At 43.3% G+C, this 19710-nt stretch overlaps 1 protein-coding gene across 1 annotated transcript in view; it reads right to left on the bottom strand.

Annotated features, from left to right (window-relative positions):
- Positions 1 to 15043, bottom strand: part of LOC137570861 (cytochrome P450 1B1-like) — a 34870-nt gene extending 19827 nt beyond the window's left edge. The window contains exons 1-2 of the mRNA XM_068279569.1: positions 14836 to 15043; positions 12918 to 14023 (exon numbers count right to left, since the gene is read on the bottom strand). Coding sequence (XP_068135670.1) covers positions 12918 to 14023; positions 14836 to 15009 — 1280 coding nt within the window. The 5' untranslated portion in view covers positions 15010 to 15043. The remainder of the gene's footprint in view (positions 1 to 12917; positions 14024 to 14835) is intronic.
- Positions 15044 to 19710: the final 4667 nt, after the last annotated feature.

Here is a 19710-nt window from a genome sequence, read left to right as displayed (position 1 = left end):
TGTGCAGTTATCTTTTCTGAAACTTTCATTTTAAGACTGTGTTTCCTTGCAAGCACGATGATTGAACGTAGGATTTCTCAGAGTTTATATCTTCCTGTATTTGACATGTGGCTTTTTACCAGAAGTTTTCACAAAACACAATGTAAACGTTCATTTTTGATATGGATCTGCCAATAAACAGAGCAGCAAATTCATGAAGGCAATACTGAGGTTATAACACTGGGATAAATTATGGGACTTCAGAAGACAGACAAACTGTGCTGTTTAACATATCTAATGCTAGGTACACACCATACAATTTTCTGTTAGATTTCCTGTTATGCTTGGCATACACGGCAGTTAACGCAGGCTTATCAATCGAGCCTGATGGCTCGATTGATAATATCCGACAGGTCCGATGACCTGCCGGATAGATTCCCCACTCGATCCCCGCCGGCGGACAATAGCGGGGAGACGAGCGGCTGATAAGGTGCGCCGGCGGGGACGAGCAGGAATCGATCTGTGCACACACACGGACGAGCGGGCATGCGGTGGGGATGCGGCGGGAGTCGATTCGGCGGCTAATCGGCCGCCGGATCGACCCGTGTATGCTCAGCATTAGATTTACCTGCCAGATAGATAATTTCCCACATGTTGAAAATTATCTATCTAACCATCTATCTGTCTAGCAATTAGGCATTGTTCTACTCAGCAGGAGATAGCCAGAAGACAATGCACCAGAGATAATGACCAGTCTCTACAGAAAATAATCTAAATCTAATGCTGGGCATACACGGGTAGCCAGTTTGTTATCGATCGAGCCGCTGATGGTTCGATTGATAATTTCCGACTTGTCCGATCACTGCGCAGATCGATTCCCCGCTCGATACCCGCGGGTGGACATTAGCGGAAACCGAGCGGAAGATAAGGAAGCGCCCGCGGGGACGAGCGGGAATCGCCCGCGGGGACGCGGCGGGAGTCGTTCCGGTGGCTAATCGGGCCACCGGATCTTACCGTGTATTCCCAGCATAACAGAAAATTGGATGGTGTGTACTAGGCATTACAAACGATTTCCCATCAGATTGATGGTTGAATCGATAATTTCCAACAGGTCCGATCTGATTTCTAATCATTTTTCCAATCACTTCTGTACAAAATTGTTCAGAATAACGATCGGAAATCAGAATGGACTTGTCGGAAACTATCAATTCAACTATTAATTTAACGGAAATTGCACCGTGTGTACCAGGCATAATGCATGCATAAACAAACAAGTATCTGCATGTAAAAACAAATACAGATAGTCCTCTACTAACAAACATTTGATTTACAAATGTCTCATACATACAAAGTTGTCTTTGTACAAATTGTACTGTACCGTTTTGTTACAACATATTTTTGATAGCAGGTTACAGAACTGTAAAAGCTGTTGTGAGCTATTTATTACACTTTGAGGCCCCTTGCACACTTGTGTGCTGCGTTGCACTGCATTACTCTTCCCCGCCGCAAGGGCCATGCAAATCTGTGAAGACTTGCATAGTTTGCATGATGCAACGCGCTGTGCTGGAAGTATCAAAATCGCTGCAATCCCGACACAAAGTCTGCAAGGTGTTACCGGATGATACTTGCCTACCGCATGGATTATGTAGTAATGCAAGTCAATAGGTGTAGCAGTAAGTGTGCATGACGGGAGCGCCGTGCAATGCAGTGCACAAATGTGGATGGAAAGGAATCCCAGTGACATTCTTCATGCACAGCAGGGAGTACATCACTAGTGGGGGGTGGGGCTACGCATATGACCCTGTCGCAGGGTCATATGAATTCTGTTTTTGAGGTGCTTGCACTGCATGTCACCACTGATCTTAGGTGTGCAACCAACAAAAACATTCTTTATATTGTATGTCCAAATCCAGAGTTGTTAAAAAAAAAAAATAATTTAATCACATGTATAATACATGACAACATACAAACATTTGACTTCCAAACAAACAACCTCACAAAATAGAAGCCAGTTGTAAGTTGGGGACAGCTGTATATACAGTAGAATAAAATTTAGCTATAATCCTTTCAGTACAGACAGCCCCCTACTTACAAATGACTCGCTAGAGATTATATATATATATATATATATATATATATATATATATATATAGATAGATAGATAGATAGATAGATAGATAGATAGATAGATAGATAGATAGATAGATAGATAGATAGATAGATAGATAGATAGATAGATAGATAGATAGATAGATAGGATATATACACACACACACACACACACACACACACACACACACACACACACACACACACACAAACAAAGTCCAAGTAGAAGCAGGGCCGGCCCTAGACTTTTTGCCGCCTGAGGCAAAATTAGAAAAAAATGCCCCCTCCCCCCCCCACCCCACCCCAGCCGTGGGTGGGGGGTGGGGTGCCGAGCTGGAGGGGTAGCGGGCAGAAAGGGGGTATTGGCCTGGCGGTGGGGAGGGGGCCCCCCCCCCTCCCTCGCCTGGGTCCCCCGATCTGCGCTGCATCTCCAGCGTTAAACCAGCATGCATATCATTAAGAGGCAACGGGCGGAGGAATCACTCACCTCTTCCGCGTTCCATCGTGCATTCCACTGACGTCACTTCCTGCAAGGCCGTCCACTTACAATACAGTGGACGGTGTTGCCGGGAGTGACGTCAGTGGAGCACACAATGGAACACGGAAGAGGTGAGTGATTCCCCCGCCCGTTGCCTCTTAATGATATGCACGCTGGTTTAACGCTGGAGATGCAGCGCAGATCGGGGGACCCAGGCGAGGAAGGGGGGGGTCCGACCCCCCTCCCCACCGCTAGACTTAATACCCCCTTTCTGCCAGCTACCCCTCCAGCTGGGCGGGCGGCCCCCAGCATCCAAGGACAGGCGGGTGCCGTCCCCCCAGATCTGCCGCCTGAAGCAAATGTTTCACCCTGCCTCATGAGCGGGCCGGCCCTGAGTAGAAGGTGTACTGTACGGTTTTTGTTATTACATATTTTTGTACTTACATGTTACAGTATAGTATGAACTGTTGTAAGTAGTTGAAAACATGTTGAACACAACAACAAAAACATGTTCATTCTACTATACGTCCAAATCCAGAGTTGTCTGAAAAGTAAATCATTTATCCATGTTTTACTGTGTATAACACAAGACTTTCAAATAAACTCCCAGAACGGAACCTGTTTGTAAGTAGGGAACCGCCTGTATATATAAATAGCCAGCAAGGAATTATTTCTCAGTAAAACAGGAGTTTCACTTTAAGCAAACCACAAAAAACAAAAAATAAAGACAATACCGTATGTCATATTTACTTGGAAGTCTTACTGTCCTGCATTGCTATGCTTTGTGCCTGAGTGCTTCAGATATAGTATGATATAGCTTGTGGACTTGGGCAGACAGCCTGCTCTCTGGAGCAGCAACATGCTTCATTTATAACTTTTACAACTTCCCTGTACATACACAGTACATGACATATTTATATCCATAGATTGCTGAGTGGTAAGCATGTCAGCAGAACCAGATGTACTCAGCAAGACAGGTTTCACATCGCTGATCTGCACGCACAAGAGCTTGGAAAAGCATGAAACAATAACACAAGAGTAATCTTGCTTCTCTGGTTGGATTTCTTTGTGAGGGTCAATTTCATTAATTGTGGTCACTTATCAAAGTCTGGAAGCAGAGAGATAGAAAAGCAAGTATTTGAAAAACATTATTTCCCCCTGTTCCTCTACTGCCTACGAATGATTAATTGGGCTTTTCCTAACAAATTAACTACAGTATAACTGTTGCAGACAAAGAGCATAGAATGAAGTGGAACTCCAGGCTTGTAAAGTAGGACAACTGGCTTGAATAATGAAGGCTCTTTAAACCTGGACGGGATTTAGTCCAGATGGTCAGTAAGGTTGCAATCGTCCTTTTGAAACCCACACCTGCCCAAGGCTGTGGCATCCAACCTTATAATCTTGGCTGGCAACATATATGCCCTGTGCAGAAACTTAAGTGAGATAAATCAATCTTTAACTGAGATACTTGAGGTAAGGAAGCCACCAAGCACCTCCACCCAATCTCCATCAGACAGCCCGGACACATCTCTCCAAACACCGCAACAGCTCCAGATCTGGAAGCAAGCAGGTTCTGACATAACAATGAGGTAACCTTCTTTATTCCCCCTTAGTAACAATTATTTCCACCTTTTGTGATACAACCTTAAATGCAGCTTTATAATCTCTAAATGCTGCATAAAATGCATGACTAGATTGTAAATATCTGAAAAAAACATTATCTATGTTATATCTATCTTTAAAGTAACACTAAAGCAAAAACAAAAAAAAGAAAAAGAAAAAACAAATCACATACTTATGTTGAAGGAAAACTCTGGATCCTATAGAGCCCTCGCTCGGTCCCCTTGTTCCAGTCCTGTAAGTATTAAACCAACTGTTCAAATATGCCTTCGTAAACAAGGTTTCAGAAGCACTTAGGGCCATGCGTAGTACAGAGCCACCTATCTTTAGAAGCACTTGGGGATGGAAGGGTTTCTGAAGCCTTCTGGGTGGGAGGACAGGGAAGGTTCTCTAGGATCCAGAGCCTTCCTTCTTCATAGATAAGTATCTGACTTTTTTTTTTATTCACTACAAGCATCTGACTTTTTATTATTTGCTACAGATTCGCTTTAAGTAAGTCAAACAAAACTAGAACATCTCCCTCAACAGTATCGGGTGATTTATACCTTTATACAAACCACTGGGTCAGGAATTAAGAGAAAATTGCTTCAGGATTGGGTTATTCCATAAGTGCGTAGGTGGGGAAAAATGATTTGGAGCCATAATTATTCTATCAGATGCCCCCTGACCTTCAAAACTGTTGCCATAGGCGGGAATTGTGAAATGTTTTTTTCGTCCCCCAAATAGATTGGGAACCAAAATCCTTGGCTTCCAATCTAGCTGCAGGGTTGCTATATAGCTGAGAGAACCACCAATGACCACTAGTCAGGACTGAAACCTAATAATAAAGTCTAAAATCAGTTATGGCAATTCCACCCTGCTTTGTTGGAAACTGGAGCATTTTTAATGCAATACATGGTGGACGTGCAGTCCAAATGAATGCGCAAACAAGTTTATCCAATTCCTTAAATAATTATACTGGTAGTGGACAGGGAGCATTATGAAAGATATAAAAAAGTTTCAGAAGAAATGCCATCTTCACTGCATTTGCACTACCGATCAAGGCCAGAGGAAGCTGAAGTCTGATTTAAAATGTGCTAATGCCAGGATAATATTAAGCTGGCAAAAAATGTTGTTGATTGAAGGGAACATTGATACCCAAACAGTTTATACCGAAAACCCATTAGAGAAGACAGTACTGTGGATCAAGTCTCGGTTGGGGATCAATGGGCATAAGGGACTTCTCCCAATTAACCTTCAGGCCATAAAATTGGCCAAATGGTTCTATAGTATCTAAGGCCACCCCTAATAAGGAATTGGGGTCCGCCAAGTATAAAAGGCAAGGATCTGCAAATAAAGAGTCTTTTTTCTCTATTTTGCAAAGTCTTTCTGTTTTTTAAGAAAGCAAACTTTTGTTTTTCTTAGCATTTTAGTAAGGGGGCTTTTAGGACCATTGTAGACCCTTACACACTCCAGTGAGTTCTGGTTCACCATGAGCTTGCTGGTTAGACTGTACCTCCCGGTGTTACAAGCCCTACTCCATAGAGCCAAATTAATCCTTGCCATGCACTGATGAGGATCAAACAATCCGAAACAGTCTGTATGCATGTTGGTGGATTATTATGGCTCTGTACAAATTAACAAGCTGACACATCATTGCATTCCGGCGGTTCTGAAGGTGTGTTTAGCTTCTAAGGGTGACAATGGTTAATTTGCATATATTCAGCAGTGATGCACTGGGAGACATCTCAAGCTCACTCCAACCTGAATTATCACAAATTCTTTCTGTTTTAAGAAAGCAAACTTTTGTTTTTCTCCATTTTATGAATCATTAAGGCTACTTGCACACCAAGACGTTGCGTTAGGTGCTACGTTAAGGTCGCATAACGTGCACCTAACACAACGTATGGTGCTGCAAGAGCTGACGGTAGAGTGAGCCGCGTTAGGCGGCTCGATTCCTATAATGTCTCCTAGAGTGGCGCTGATTGGCCAGCGGGTCCACGTGATGCGGAGCGAGACACTCCGCATCACGTGGTCCCGCCGGCCAATCAGCGCCCGCCAGTGCAGTGAATATTAAGTAGCCATGTGCGCGGCTACTGTAGCTGGCTCTCCCCGCCTCCTCTCCGCCCCCCACTGTGAATGTGCAAACAGTCTAACGCGGCTATAGCCGCTCCAACACCGTAGCATGCTGCACTTTGCGGAGAACGTGCAGCGTTACATGTAACGCAACGTGGGCTGTGTGAACAGCCCACTTGTGTTACATTGCTGTGCGTTGGGGGAGCGTTACAGGCGCACTAACGTGCGCCTGTAACGTCTTGGTGTGTAAGCAGCCTAAACCTTAAATTAGCAAATTTGCCCGTAGAAAAAAAATACCTAAGGTCCAATTGCTAAGGCAAAAAGTGGTGGGGACACTGGGCACCCCTATCTAGTTCCCCTTCTTATACAGGACCCTCAACCAAATGTAGATTTTGTAGTGATGCCAAATCACCACAGGAAGAAGGTTTTTAGTGTCCTGTTGGATTTGCATCGTGCAATGAATTAACAAATTCATGCATGTGGCATTAAGTTACAGAAAGATTATGCGATGCAATGATTCCAATTTTGCACACAAACAGCATGCAACTTAAAACCAAGCCAATTAAACTCAATAGATGCTATCTTAGCTCAGTTTCAAACTGCTTGCTGTCCGCAAGGAAACACTGAATATTTACACCTCATTGACCATCTCTGGCTGGAGGCATTCTTGTAGCTAATTAAGGTTGTGCACAAGTCAGTCTAGACCTAGAGTTCTGGTTGACAGCTCTATGTGTGAGCAACTGATGTTTTGACTCCATGGAGTTGTCCCCAATGTCCTTATGAACTGTGCCTCTATACTTTAACATATGGCCCTGCAGGTTGGGGCTATGATACCTGACACGTCTTTTCCATGTTGACATGGTAGTTAGACAAAACTGTTCCATTGTGGAGTGGTGTAATGCCGGGCATAGACGGCTCGTTTTATGCGGCTCGATGCCGACGCATCCCCACTTGTCCGCGCGGATTGATTGCCGCTCGTCCCCACCGGCGCTTCCTTATCATCGCTCGATTCCCTGCCGTTGTCTGCTGGCGGGACTCGAGCGGGCGTGGGTCGAGCGGCATGATCGGGCCAGCTGAATATTATCAGCTGGCCGGATCAGCTGGTCGATACACGGTACAGAAACGTACCGTGTATCCCCAGCATTAGGTTCTTTATTGATAAGCACGGTCCCTCTTTGGAATATAATCCCATAAAAAATTACCATTTTCTCCTAAGTTTTCTCCTTGGCAAAATGTTTACACCAGTCAAAATGCCTATTAAACCACAAGCAAGCAAGAAATTACTCAAAATAAGTTTAATAGCACTTTTTCACCTACATTTTGGTACTTTTTCAATTGCAAAGTACTGAAAATTTCTTTTAAAAAGAAGATGGGAAATTATTTCCTAGGAGAAAACTCAATTGAATAAGGGCCATAGAGTAGATATTTATATATTAGTTATTACTACAAGTTTCTCCTTTTAGACTGACCCTCAGCATGTCAGTGGACTCTACTAACCACAAAAAGATTTTACATACACGCAATTAATGCAACATAAGGTCTCTCCAATTTGGCGTCATTAGCTTATTTTGCTATACTTTGGCAATTCACTAAGTTATATTATTAGGATAGTAGAATCCAATTTAAAGCGGACCCAAACCAAACTTTTTTTAATAAAAAATATTTAGTTGCACCACTCTGACACATACAAAGATAAATGAACACTCCTTCAAACCTATGATCATTTCAGTGCATGCTTTTCACCCTTCTCTTTTCATAGCTAGGGTTATACTGGGGGCAGCCATTAGCAATTCCTCCATTGCTGGACACCATCTACTCCACCAGTTTGCCGGAAAAATCCCGGCAATTTGAAAGGAAGGGAGGGGTTCCTCCAATAAATGTAAAATATTTTATATTTGTCATCATGCAGCTGAAAAAAGGCTGCTATTTATTATTATAATTTAGAAAATAGATTTTATTTCTGAAATCTTGTACTTTTAATTTGGGTCCACTTTAACAGACCATTTAAGAAATATGCCTGCAGATGTTGGTCGAATTGTCATTAATTAGTATTTGATACATGAATTTACTAGTTCTTTAAATTACTTAACACCATTAAATACCAAACACCACAAGGTAACATAAATTGCAGATTTGAACTGCAAATATTTTTTTTTTTTTAGTTTTTAGACCTGTACTGTACCTAGTTCTGAGCATCAGATGATATTAAAGTTTGCATGGAGAACATTCAAGGCCCAATCAAGCTATCAATTAAAATCAAGGGAGAAATATTAAATATAAGTATATACCAAAAATGGTATATGAAATAATATGAATAAAATGATTCCTTTTACTAGGCATGTGTGGTCCGTGAACTTGCACATGCCCAGTGCAGATAATCGAGTTCACAGCTGCAATCACTTCACGTTAACAGAGTGCAGGAGAAAAGTGAAAACGAGAAACGGGAGGGACACAGGGTCAGCCAAGGGTGCGAAGTAGTTCGTATTAATAAGTAAAAGAGCACTGGGCACCATTTTATTTTACAGGTTTGTTCCACTTCAGCTTTACTTTAAGTGATATCTTTACAAGTCTGCTTTTTATGTTTGAATGCCTCACAAAGGTTTGAGACCCTTTGTCTGTAGTCTGTGAGTGGCTTCACCCACAGGACACAGTCTATAGTCTGTGAGTGGCTTCACCCACAGGACACAGGTTGGTTTTTATGTTGGAGACAGATAAATATCTCCAAGGTAAAACCTTTTTGTATGCCACCATAAGAGATTTCTGACCTATTGCTGTTATGCTGGGAATACACGTTACGTTTTTTCACGTTCGATTCAGCGCGCGATTAGCCATCCACTCATTTTTCTTATCTTTTTTCCATTCACTTCTATGAGAAAGCGAGTGGAACATCGGACATGTCGGAATTTTATCATCGAAGGCATCTATCGGAACGATTCTTCGCAAAAAACGTAACGTGTATTCCCAGCATTAGATTAGTCTCCTTAGAATAAACCATGGGAAAACATCTCCTAAATGAGCGATTGTTGAGAGACACGCATCTCATGCTCCATTCAAGTCTATGGAGAGAAGTGGAGGGGGTTAAACACTAATTCTTTCTGCTATGCGGCTGAATTGTGGCGAAGTGAAGGAGATAAATCGATGAATCGCGTGATTGAAAATCGTCACGTAGCAGTTCCCGTTTTAATCTATGGAGCCTGGTTGAACTCGATGGATGTATGTCTTTTTTCAACCCAAATAACTATGTAACTATCATAGTTTGTCAAAGGGCCAACATGCAGGTTCCCAAAAACATACAATTACTTCTGCTGAATAATGCCTTTTCTCAGATCACCAGAATTATAAACACTGTCAACTGGCTAAAATGATCACCACTATTCACCTCAACGGCCACTTTCCCCGTGATCTCCAAAAAATAATAGAAGATCTGGCATTATTTCCCTGATCGCCACATTTAGAAAGGGGTGGCCAGCCTGGTGGTTGTGGCTAGTGATGCAATACATCATTAAATGACAACTGAAGCAAGAGGGATATGGATGATAGACTTATTTATTTCCTTTTAAACCATACCAGTTGTCTGGCAGACCTGCTGATCTTCTAGCTCTAATATTTTCAGCTATAGCCCCTGAACAAGCATGAAGCAGATCAGGCATTTCTGACATAATTGTCAGATCTCATAAGATTAGCTGAATTCTTGTCTTAAAAACGGCATACAGGGAAACAGCTATATTATCACAGATTAGAACTTCCTATTAGATAGGCCTTATATAGTCCACGCAAGGCAATCTATTGCTTGAGATGCAAACTGCACGACAAAGCATGTAAAAGTCAACCCTGAAGGTTTGGGGATAAAGTGAGTGAAGGATTGTGACCACAAGAACAAAGTTGACCAAAAGTCTCCATAAACACACACAGATTGCCACCCGATGTAGCCAAATGATTGATTCCTCTCTGATTGGAATCTGATCAGAAAGGAACTGATTCCTACCACACACAGCACATCGATTTTCAATACATTTCAGCAGGAAATCTATTGAAAATCAGTCATATCGCTGCATTACACTGTTCTATACAGTGCCACCCCACGGCCCATCAATCATGCCTCACCCCAGTCGATGCAAATCTTCCCTCCCGTCGGATTGATGGTGGAATAGATCGACTGAACATGCTAGGGCAATAGATTTGTGTCAGATTCGATTGAATCTGCCAGGAACCGAAATGGAAAATTGATAAGTGTAAGGCCACCTTAAGATCAGCAAAATGGTGAACATCTGTATAATTACTCATTAGATTTTGCTTTATCTTGAACATGTGTAAGAACAATATTCATATTGCAAAAATTGTTTATAAATGACAAGAATTTAAAATCCTCGTGTTATGAAAGACCTGTTAATCTAGTGTACTGTGGTAGATTCAGGGACATTTATGCACAGCTTTTTAGGGCTGGGACCCATAGGAGGCATTTCAGCCATGCTTTGCAATCACTTCCCAAAAGTGCTAGGCTAATGAAAGTCAATGGCGGTCATTCCACAGGAGCGATTGCACTCCAATAAAAAGTATAGGATTGCTGCAAAATGGCTAATACAAAATGATTTTACAGTGGTTTTACTACCGAAAACCCCAAAATCAAAAAAAGGAAATCGCTGTACAAATTGCTAGCATTAAAGGAAATCTGTAATGTACAAAACACCCCCTGGGGGATACTTACCTCGGGAGAGGGAAGCCTCTCGATCCTAATGAGGCTTCCCCCGTCCTCTTCAGCCTCTCTAATCCATTGCTGACAGCCCCCGAACTCCATGCGCGGCAATATTAACCTTTTGGGCTCCAGCGCAGTAGAAGCTTTCTCTGGCAGAATTAACTGAGCCCCATCGTGTCTGCTCTACGGAGGAGGTAACTCGCACCTGCCCAGTAGGAGTGGACCCGATCGGACCCGGCTAAAACTTCTACTGCGACTGTGCTGGAGCCCTGAAAGTAAATATTGCTGTGCGCTGCGGCGCCTGCACAGTGCTTGCTGGCGCTTGTCAGGGGAGTTTTCAGGGGAGCTAGTGCTGGATCCCTGATGCTAAAAAGGACGGGGAAGCCTCATTAGGATCCTGAAGATTCCCCCTTCCAAGGTGAGTATCTCATAGGGGCTGTTTTTTTTTTGTTACAGGTGTACATTAAGTTAAAAAGTGCTTTAAAATCACCAGAAATCGCTCCAGAGATTACTACTAAAATTGCTGCACTTTTCTCCTATTGGCCGCCAGCCCTCGTACTTTTTGTATACTGCATTATCCACAGCCTAATATTGCATATCTACATAAATATTACAATTAACCTACAATTCCCAGACAGCAATAATATGTAATGTTTGCTAAAATTCCACTGGTCGCCTAAGATACAAGCATGAAACAAAGACTGATTCAGTAATTATGCATATGATTGATCGCTCTCTCACGCAGTATATCAGAATTGCTGTGGAAAGAGGCAGGACTGAAATATTTTGCTACATTTCATTAAAGCTCAGCAGCAATATAAAACAAAAGCATAGATATTGATAATTACTGACCTTGAATAAGTAACAGTAGCTTATTCAATTCACTTTCTTTCTCCTAAGTTTTTTCCTAAGAGATCATTTTTCATCTTCTATTTAAAATAATGTTAAGCACTCTGCTATTGAAAACTGCCAAAAAGGCAAAAAGTACAGTCAAAATTATTTAAAGTATTTTCTTGCTTGCTAGTGGCTTAAAGGGAAGGTCCGAGCAAATGAAGAAAAAAAAGATCCACTTACCCAGGGCTTCCTCCAGCCCCTGGCAGCTGTCCTGTGCCCTCGCAGCAGCTACGCTCCCAGCCAGTGGCCCGGGGTACCCTCCAGTGCAGATGCCAACGGACATCGACTGCGCCTGCGTGAGAGCCGCTTACATGGTCTGGAGTGTTCTGCACAGGTGCAGAACTACTGTGCCTGCGCAGTACACTCCAGACCACGTGAGCGTGACCGAGAGCGACTCTTCCACAGGCGCAGTAGATGCCGATCTGGTGAGGTCAGGATCTGCACCAGAGGGAACCCTGCGCCACTGGCTTAAAGCAGAGCTGTGGCGAGGGCAGAGGACGGCTGCCAGGGGCTGGAGGAAGCCCTGGGTAAGTGGATCTTTTTTCTTTAATTACAGATTGGATCTGCTCTTTAAAAGGCATTTTATTGATAAGGTCTGAAAATATCACCTAGAAGAAAACCTAAAGCAAACCTGTGAGGTTTGCTACAGGCAATTTTGAATACTTACCTTTGGAGGGGAAGCCTCTGGATCCTGGAGAGGCTCCTCCGTCCTCCTCAGCCAGGCTGACCCAGTGATGAGACCCCCAAAGCACGACTGCACTGCGCCAATGCAGTAGCACAGTCTCGCTCAGGTGTACCCAAGGCATGGACCTGAGTGGGCTTGGCGTTCTCTGCGTGAGCCTAAGTGAGTCCACACTAGTGTGCAAGCACGAGCCCGACAAGTGTATTTTCAGGGGTCTCAGAGCTGGAATGGGCTGGTGGAGGAGGACGGGTCTCTTGAGGTACCAGAGGCTTCTCCCTCCCAAAGTGGGTAACCCCAAGAGACACATTTTTTTCCCCTTCAGGTACACTTTAAGAAAAAAAATGAATTGACTAAGGGCCATAGAGAGAAGCATAGTTTATAGCATAGCACAAGCTTGGGTGCCTTACCTGATAAGGAAGAAGAGTATCCACTGCAGAGAAGTGGACAGGGTATCTTGACTGGCTCCAAATATATCACAAACTGTAGCTGGTACATGCTCAGCCTCCAGCAGGTGAAGACCAGGATAACCATTCTTTTCTTTAATTACTGGACCATTCTTCTTTTTCTTCTCTGGATTATCCGGGTTCAGGACACTCTTGCCATCCACATCAATCAGGATATGAATAAAAGCGTCCATCATGTCTCGAGTTACCCCACACGAGGCTGTTTTACAGTGCTGTAGGAACTTGGCATGCACAAACTCATAAAACTCATGGTTGACTTTTTGGAAGTCGCAGAATACAGTCCTTACGGGGTTGGGGAAGTACTGGAGCCAGGGCATGACATCTACCAAACTCCCAGCCCCCACAGTCTTACCGAATTTATCATTGTTACTTAGTAGAGCTTGAAACTCCAGATCGGTGTGGCTGTAGCGGCGACCAAAGCACACAGCACACATGACATTTGCCACGGCCACCACCAGATGCCTATTTGGGTGAAAGTACTTACCTCCTTCTCCAATGGTGGAGAAGAAGCTAATGAGTTCCCTGATCTCCCTCAGCACATGCCCTGCAAGGTTGCGTTTGGTGTCTGGGTTCCCTGTGGAAAAAGCACGGACTGTAGCCTGAGCAAGCTTGCGGTGGACTCTCCACCTGTCATTATAGCGTCCAAAAGCCATGCTGCGGCCACCTGATACTATCTTGAATGATGGAAATTCTGGGCGATTAGCAAAATCATCTCCTTTTTGCAGTAGGGCATGACGGATCACCTCTTCTCCATTCAGCACCACCACTCTCTGACTCCCCAACTTGATCTGAAAGATCTGCCCATACTTCTTTGTCATGGCTGCAAAGGCCAGATGAGGAGCGCTGCCCATCTTCATGGCATTACCTATCAGTGGCCATGGGAATGGTCCTGGTGGATGAGGTTCTCCCGACCACCTGGGGAAGATCCAGAACTGTAGCCATCTATAGATGCAGACTGCACATAGGGCGTAGAGCAAAGAGAGGAGAAGATTGCAGGTGGAGGACGGATACAACTCTTCATAAATCTTCCACATCACGACGTTAAACTGCTAAACAACAAACAAACAAACAAAAAATGAATAAAACTTGAGCATAGCTTCATAAGCACCCAAATATAATACACCTAATTCTAACAATTTATGGACCCACCAAGGCTGCCTTAGATTCTAGGGCAATCTGCCTCTCAAAGTTGCACAGAGAAGAAGGTGAACCAACTCTCTGAAGTTTCTTTCACTGACAGAAAACTATAGTAAGGGCCCATTCACACTTGAGCGTTTTGCTGGCAATTTCGGCAAAACGCTCAAACGCTAGCACTTTTCAAAGCGCTAGGGTAATAAAAGTCTATGGGCCTGTTCTCATTTGGGCGATTTGCGCAAATCGCCACGAATTGGCCAAAAACGCAAATGCGTAGCCTGCACCATTTTCAAGCAATTTCCCGGCGATCGCGTTTCAGTGCTACAGAAGCGCAAAGCGCGATATAGAGAAAAAAAAAATCGCCAGGTGCGGATGGTGATTTTTTTGGGGCGTTAAATGCCAAAAAAAGGCAGAGCAAAACGCTACCAAAATCGCTAGCGTTTTGCAATCAGCAAGTGTGAATGGGCCCTAACGGTTCTCTGAGCTAACATATTGCCAGGATCCCAGCTGTGAAAATGAACACACGTCCACCACCTAGAGTCCCTTTGGTAAAATGCAGGCTCTCTCTGACTAGCTAACACACCTGCAGCATGGGAAAGCCACTAACGTGTACTTGAGGTTCAGCTGCTCCATGCATGAGTGCTCTCCTCCCAATACACACATCAATGTATGCTCCAGGAGCATCTACAGGCAAACGCCCAGCTTCATACAGCATGCATCTATTTACCTGCACAGGAAGCGATCCCATCTCTTTCAGTTCAGCGTCGAGAGGACCTTCTAGTTCTAGGAATCCAGGAAGCTTCAAGAGGTAATACTTCAAATAATGGACTCGCAGGCTTTGTAAGTCCAGATAGGGAATTCTGTGAGCTGAATGGAGGCTGATCCGGACCAGGACTTTCATGAGAGGTTCTTGCAAAAATTGCTGCAGCAACAGGTCCCCTTTGGAAGACTTTTGAAAACTGCTCTCCAATGGCTCAGCATGACCCCTTTATAGCCTAGGATGCTCCTGTTGTCCCACAGTGTGACTGGTTTCCTCCCCAGGAGGCATGCTCTGGTCACCGCCCAGCTGATCACCATTGGACTTTTGCTATTTGGCTGTTTAGTCCATTCAATGCAGAGCTGAGAGCAGCTCCTGGAGCGCCTGCTGAGTGAGAGTTTCCTCTTTTCCCTCCTGATGAGTGTGAAGTCAGTGGCTGACTTCATCCGGAAACCTGTGTTCCAGTAATTGGCTGGTTGAGATTCTTCTCTTCATCCATCAACCCATGCAGGGCTCCGGTGATGGAGCCAGAAGTGGCTGTGCGTGCTGATCCTGCCTAGCGTGACAGCAGAGAGGTGCTTATCTCGGTGGCTTTCTGCTTCTCCACCAGGACTGCTGGAAGGAGCTGTGCGGGGAGGGAGCAGGAATGACATTGATCTGCCTCTACCAGACGTGGAGAGAGGGTTTGGACTGGTGGGGGGGCCAGAAACTGATCCGATGGAACAGACACTGAGGAGATGAGCAGACGTGGTCTGGTTGTTGCTGGATCCGCTGTGGAAAGTATCAGTTTGCAGTCGTTTTGTTATGTTTTTACACTTCATAATTGAAACTAGAACAAGTATCTATTCATAAAAGCCCAAATCGCATTATTCCTTGCAGAATGAGGAAGGGTGCTGACAGGGTTGCTTTTTTCAGCTCGTTTGTAACTTTTTTTTAATGAAATGAACCATATATTATAGTAAAACTCAAGTGAGAGTAATCTGAAGGGTGCCGCCCCTGATCTCCTTCTGGAAATGCTGATTTCCTACTTTTCTGGCCACAATACTCACCTGGAACAAGCATCCAGGACACCTTACTGAGATGCATGCTCCTGGTGAATAATTTGCAGTATTATAGTTAGACAATCAGCCAACAGTATAGAATATTGAGCATTTTTCCACTAGCAGCGATGTGATCAGAGTTGCAAAATTAGGGCTTGTGCACACCTTGGGCGTTTTGTGTTTTTTTTTTTTTTTTGCGCCGGTGATTATCAAAATCGCCCTGAAAGCACTTGTGCAATGATTCCCTATGAGAGAGTTCACATCTGAGTGGTTCGTTTCCGCTCAGCAAAGCGCTGTCTGTACCATTTTTGGGGTGTTTTTGCTCAATGGAAGCTATAGAGAAATCGCAAGGCGCTTGAAAAAGTGCTTGGTATAGCGATTTCCCCAGCGCTTTTAAGAATAAATACATTGTATTTATTCTTTTCCGGGTCAAAGAGTTCACTTCCTGACTTGCGTTAGGAAGTAAAAAACAAATCGCGCTGCAAAAACGATTTGAAAAGTGCTTTATACAAAATCACAACGCGCAGCTAAGCACCAGAGGGAGAAAAAAGTGCAAAAAAATCGAAAAATCGCTACGTCATAGATTTAGATTTTAGATATGAACAAAGCCTTAATACGTTTCGACTTTGTTGGAAATGCAATTGCATACTTGCGCAATTCCGTTGTGAATATTGCTAGTGCCAGCCCTTCCAATTCCTGGAATTCTTAAAAAAAAAAAAAAAACACAATCACATGCGTTTGCGCTTTGCAATTACAGTGAAAAAGGCCATAATAGCGGATTCTGTCGTTACAGATAAAAAGTACTGTGATATATGGCAGCGTTTCTTGACATTATTTCTGCATGTAGCCCTTTATGTAAAATGTTTTGCTGAGGACCCCCGATTCTGACATCCTCTCAGGTACACACACACCCACTTGTAAGAAGCACTCAATATTTGTGTATGCATCTTTTTTAAAGGGGCACTATGGCGAAAAATTGTAAAACTTAAAATATGTGCAAACATAGACAAATAAGAAGTATGTTTCTTCCAGAGTAAAATGAGACATACATTACGTTTCTCCTATTTTGCTGTCACTTACAGTAGGTAGTAGAAATCTGACAGAAGCGACAGATTTTGGACTAGTCGATCTCCTCTTCATAGGGGATTCTCAGCAAGGATTTTATTCTTTATAAAGATATTCCCTAAAAAGGATTTAAACCATGATGCTGGCCAGCTTACATGTCCGCTACACAGTTTTTTGGCAGTTGGACAGAGCAACTGCCATTCACTAAGTGCTTTTGAAAATAAATACATTCCTGAGAATTCCCCATGAAGAGATGGACTAGTCCAAAACCTGTTGCTTTTGTCAGATTTCTACTACCTACTGTAAGTGACAACAACATAGGAGAAAAGTAATTTATAGCTCATTTTACTCTGGAAAAAGCATACTTTTTATTTGTATATGTTTGCACATATTTTAAATTTTAAAATTTTTGCCATAGTGCCCCTTTAAGTATTGATTTACACTTTTAAAGGGCCATTACAGTGGAAAAAGTAAGCAGTTAAAACCTGACAGAACCTGCAGGTTTTGGACTAGTCCATCTCCTCATTGGGGGTTCTAAGTATTTCTTTAATTCTTTTCTAAAGCATTCCCTGAGCAGAGTTTGCAAAATCAAACTGCCAAAATAGTGTGCAAGAGTGAGTAGGGAGGCTGGCTGGTATCTCAGGGCCCGTTTCCACTCTCGCGGAAACGGCCGCGAATCCGCAGAGTTTCCCCGCAGGCAAATCGCGCGGGGAAACTCTGCCATAGGGGACAACGGCGCCGCCGGCCGAATCGCTTGCAGTAGCGATTCGGCCGGAAACCCCCACAGAATTCGCGGCGGAGGCTGCGATTCCCATAGCCGTGCATGGCACGGCTGATGGGAATCGCCTGCGATCCCGCCCACCCGCTCAGTGCCGGCGTGCGTCTACGAGACGCACGCCGCACTAGTGGAAACGAGCCCTTACTATTTTGGCAATGCTTTTGAAAACCAAGAAAACCCAGAGAATCCCCTATGAGGAGATGGACTAGTCCAAAACCTGTAGGTTCAGATCAGAATTTTCAGATTATCAGATTTTAACTGCTTACTTTTTTTGCTATAGTTGTTTTTTAAATAACTAAAAATACAATTCACTACTTACTAACAGGTTACGTTCTGGTAGTTTTGTTTGTAAGTTGAATTTGTTTGTAAGTTGAGTCATGTTTTTTATACATAGTGAAATGTGTATTTACTCTCTGGATTTTGCCATATAGTTTAAACAATGTATTTTAGTTGTTTTCAACATGCTTTCAGTTTGTTTTATATTATTAATTTAGATAATATTGTAACATGTAACAACACAAATAAGTAATAAAGAAAATAGTAACGTATATTTTGTACATGGAAACAACTTGGTTTGAAAGAAAAATCATAACTGAAGTCGTTTGTAAGTAGGGGACTGCCTGTACATATTCAGGATTATTTGTGTGTTGCACAGTGCTGTAGTGTGACGGCTCTGACAGGCATAATGCGATGCAGACAGTGTGGCAGTGAAGCATACTTTCTATATACTGTATGCTTCACTGTATGTGTCGCACCGCAGGCATAACCTGCAATGCGTCTTTTCACCTCCCTTGCGTTGTGTTTTTTTTTTTTTAGGGAACGCAGCACAACTTCCCACTTTGAGCGTAGCCTTATCATTTTGTGATCCCTAAGGCTTTGTTCACGTCTAAAATCGCAAACGCCAGCGTTATGCGATTTCTGTGAGTGATTTTTTTTTTCCCCCGTCCCAGCACTTACCTGCGCGCTATGATTTTCTGTACATCGCTTTTCAAAGCACTTTTGCAGAGCGATTTGTTTTTTTACTTTCAAGTCAGGAACTGAATTATTTGACCTGGAAAAGCATACATACAATGCATTTATTCTTAAAAACGCAATCGCCACCTAAAACGATTTTTTGAGCATTTTGCGTTTTCATATACCTTCCATTGTAGCAAAATCACCCTAAAAATGGTACATGCAGAGCTTTTCTGAGCGGAAAGGGGACGAAACGCTCAGATATGAACTATCCCATAAGGATTCATTGCACTAGCGATTGATAGGGCGTTTTTTAAAATCGCCGGCGCTAAAAAAAAAACGCAAAACGCCCTAGGTGTGAACAAGCCCTAAATTCTGTAAATGGCTATGATGAGTTGAAGCAACCCCAGGGGTATATGTAGCACAGGATGACAAGTTAGCCAGTAGGGTATTTCAAATTAATTTCTGTACGCAAAAATGTGTTCAACGAGATCATTTCCACCCTGCATATTTTTGATTAACTATACAGACCATGTGACCACTCCAGCTCCTCCTCTTCAGAGACCCCATGTTATAGAGCACCACTACAAAAAACATTATTTGCACCCCTTCCTGCTAACATGAATAGGATGCTATGTTAACTTACCACCCCACCATAACACAGGACTCTTTCTCAGAAAGCTAGCAGAAATGAGCAGGACCCTTTCCAAGACTCTCATAGTGGATTGTGAAGCCAGATCTTTTTGGGCAAGGCTTATTCTGAACACCACTAAAATGTAAGGCTTTGGGTGTACCTCTGGGAGCTAACCTAATGGACTTCTTTGCAAAGTGAAATCCCACATTATACAGATGCCAATTCATATCTGAGATGTATGCCGATATTATTTCTTTGCAGTCTGGGTACTATACTTGGTTATCGGGGACGTAACTACAGGGGAGCAATTACTGCAACTGCTGGGGGGCCCAGAGGTGTTGGGGGGGCCCAACCACTAACGTCCCCTCCCTCCA

The sequence above is a fragment of the Hyperolius riggenbachi genome, chromosome 4, assembly GCF_040937935.1.
Source record: "Hyperolius riggenbachi isolate aHypRig1 chromosome 4, aHypRig1.pri, whole genome shotgun sequence".
Taxonomy (NCBI): domain Eukaryota; kingdom Metazoa; phylum Chordata; class Amphibia; order Anura; family Hyperoliidae; genus Hyperolius; species Hyperolius riggenbachi.
This window is presented reverse-complemented; position numbering and strand designations above follow the sequence as displayed.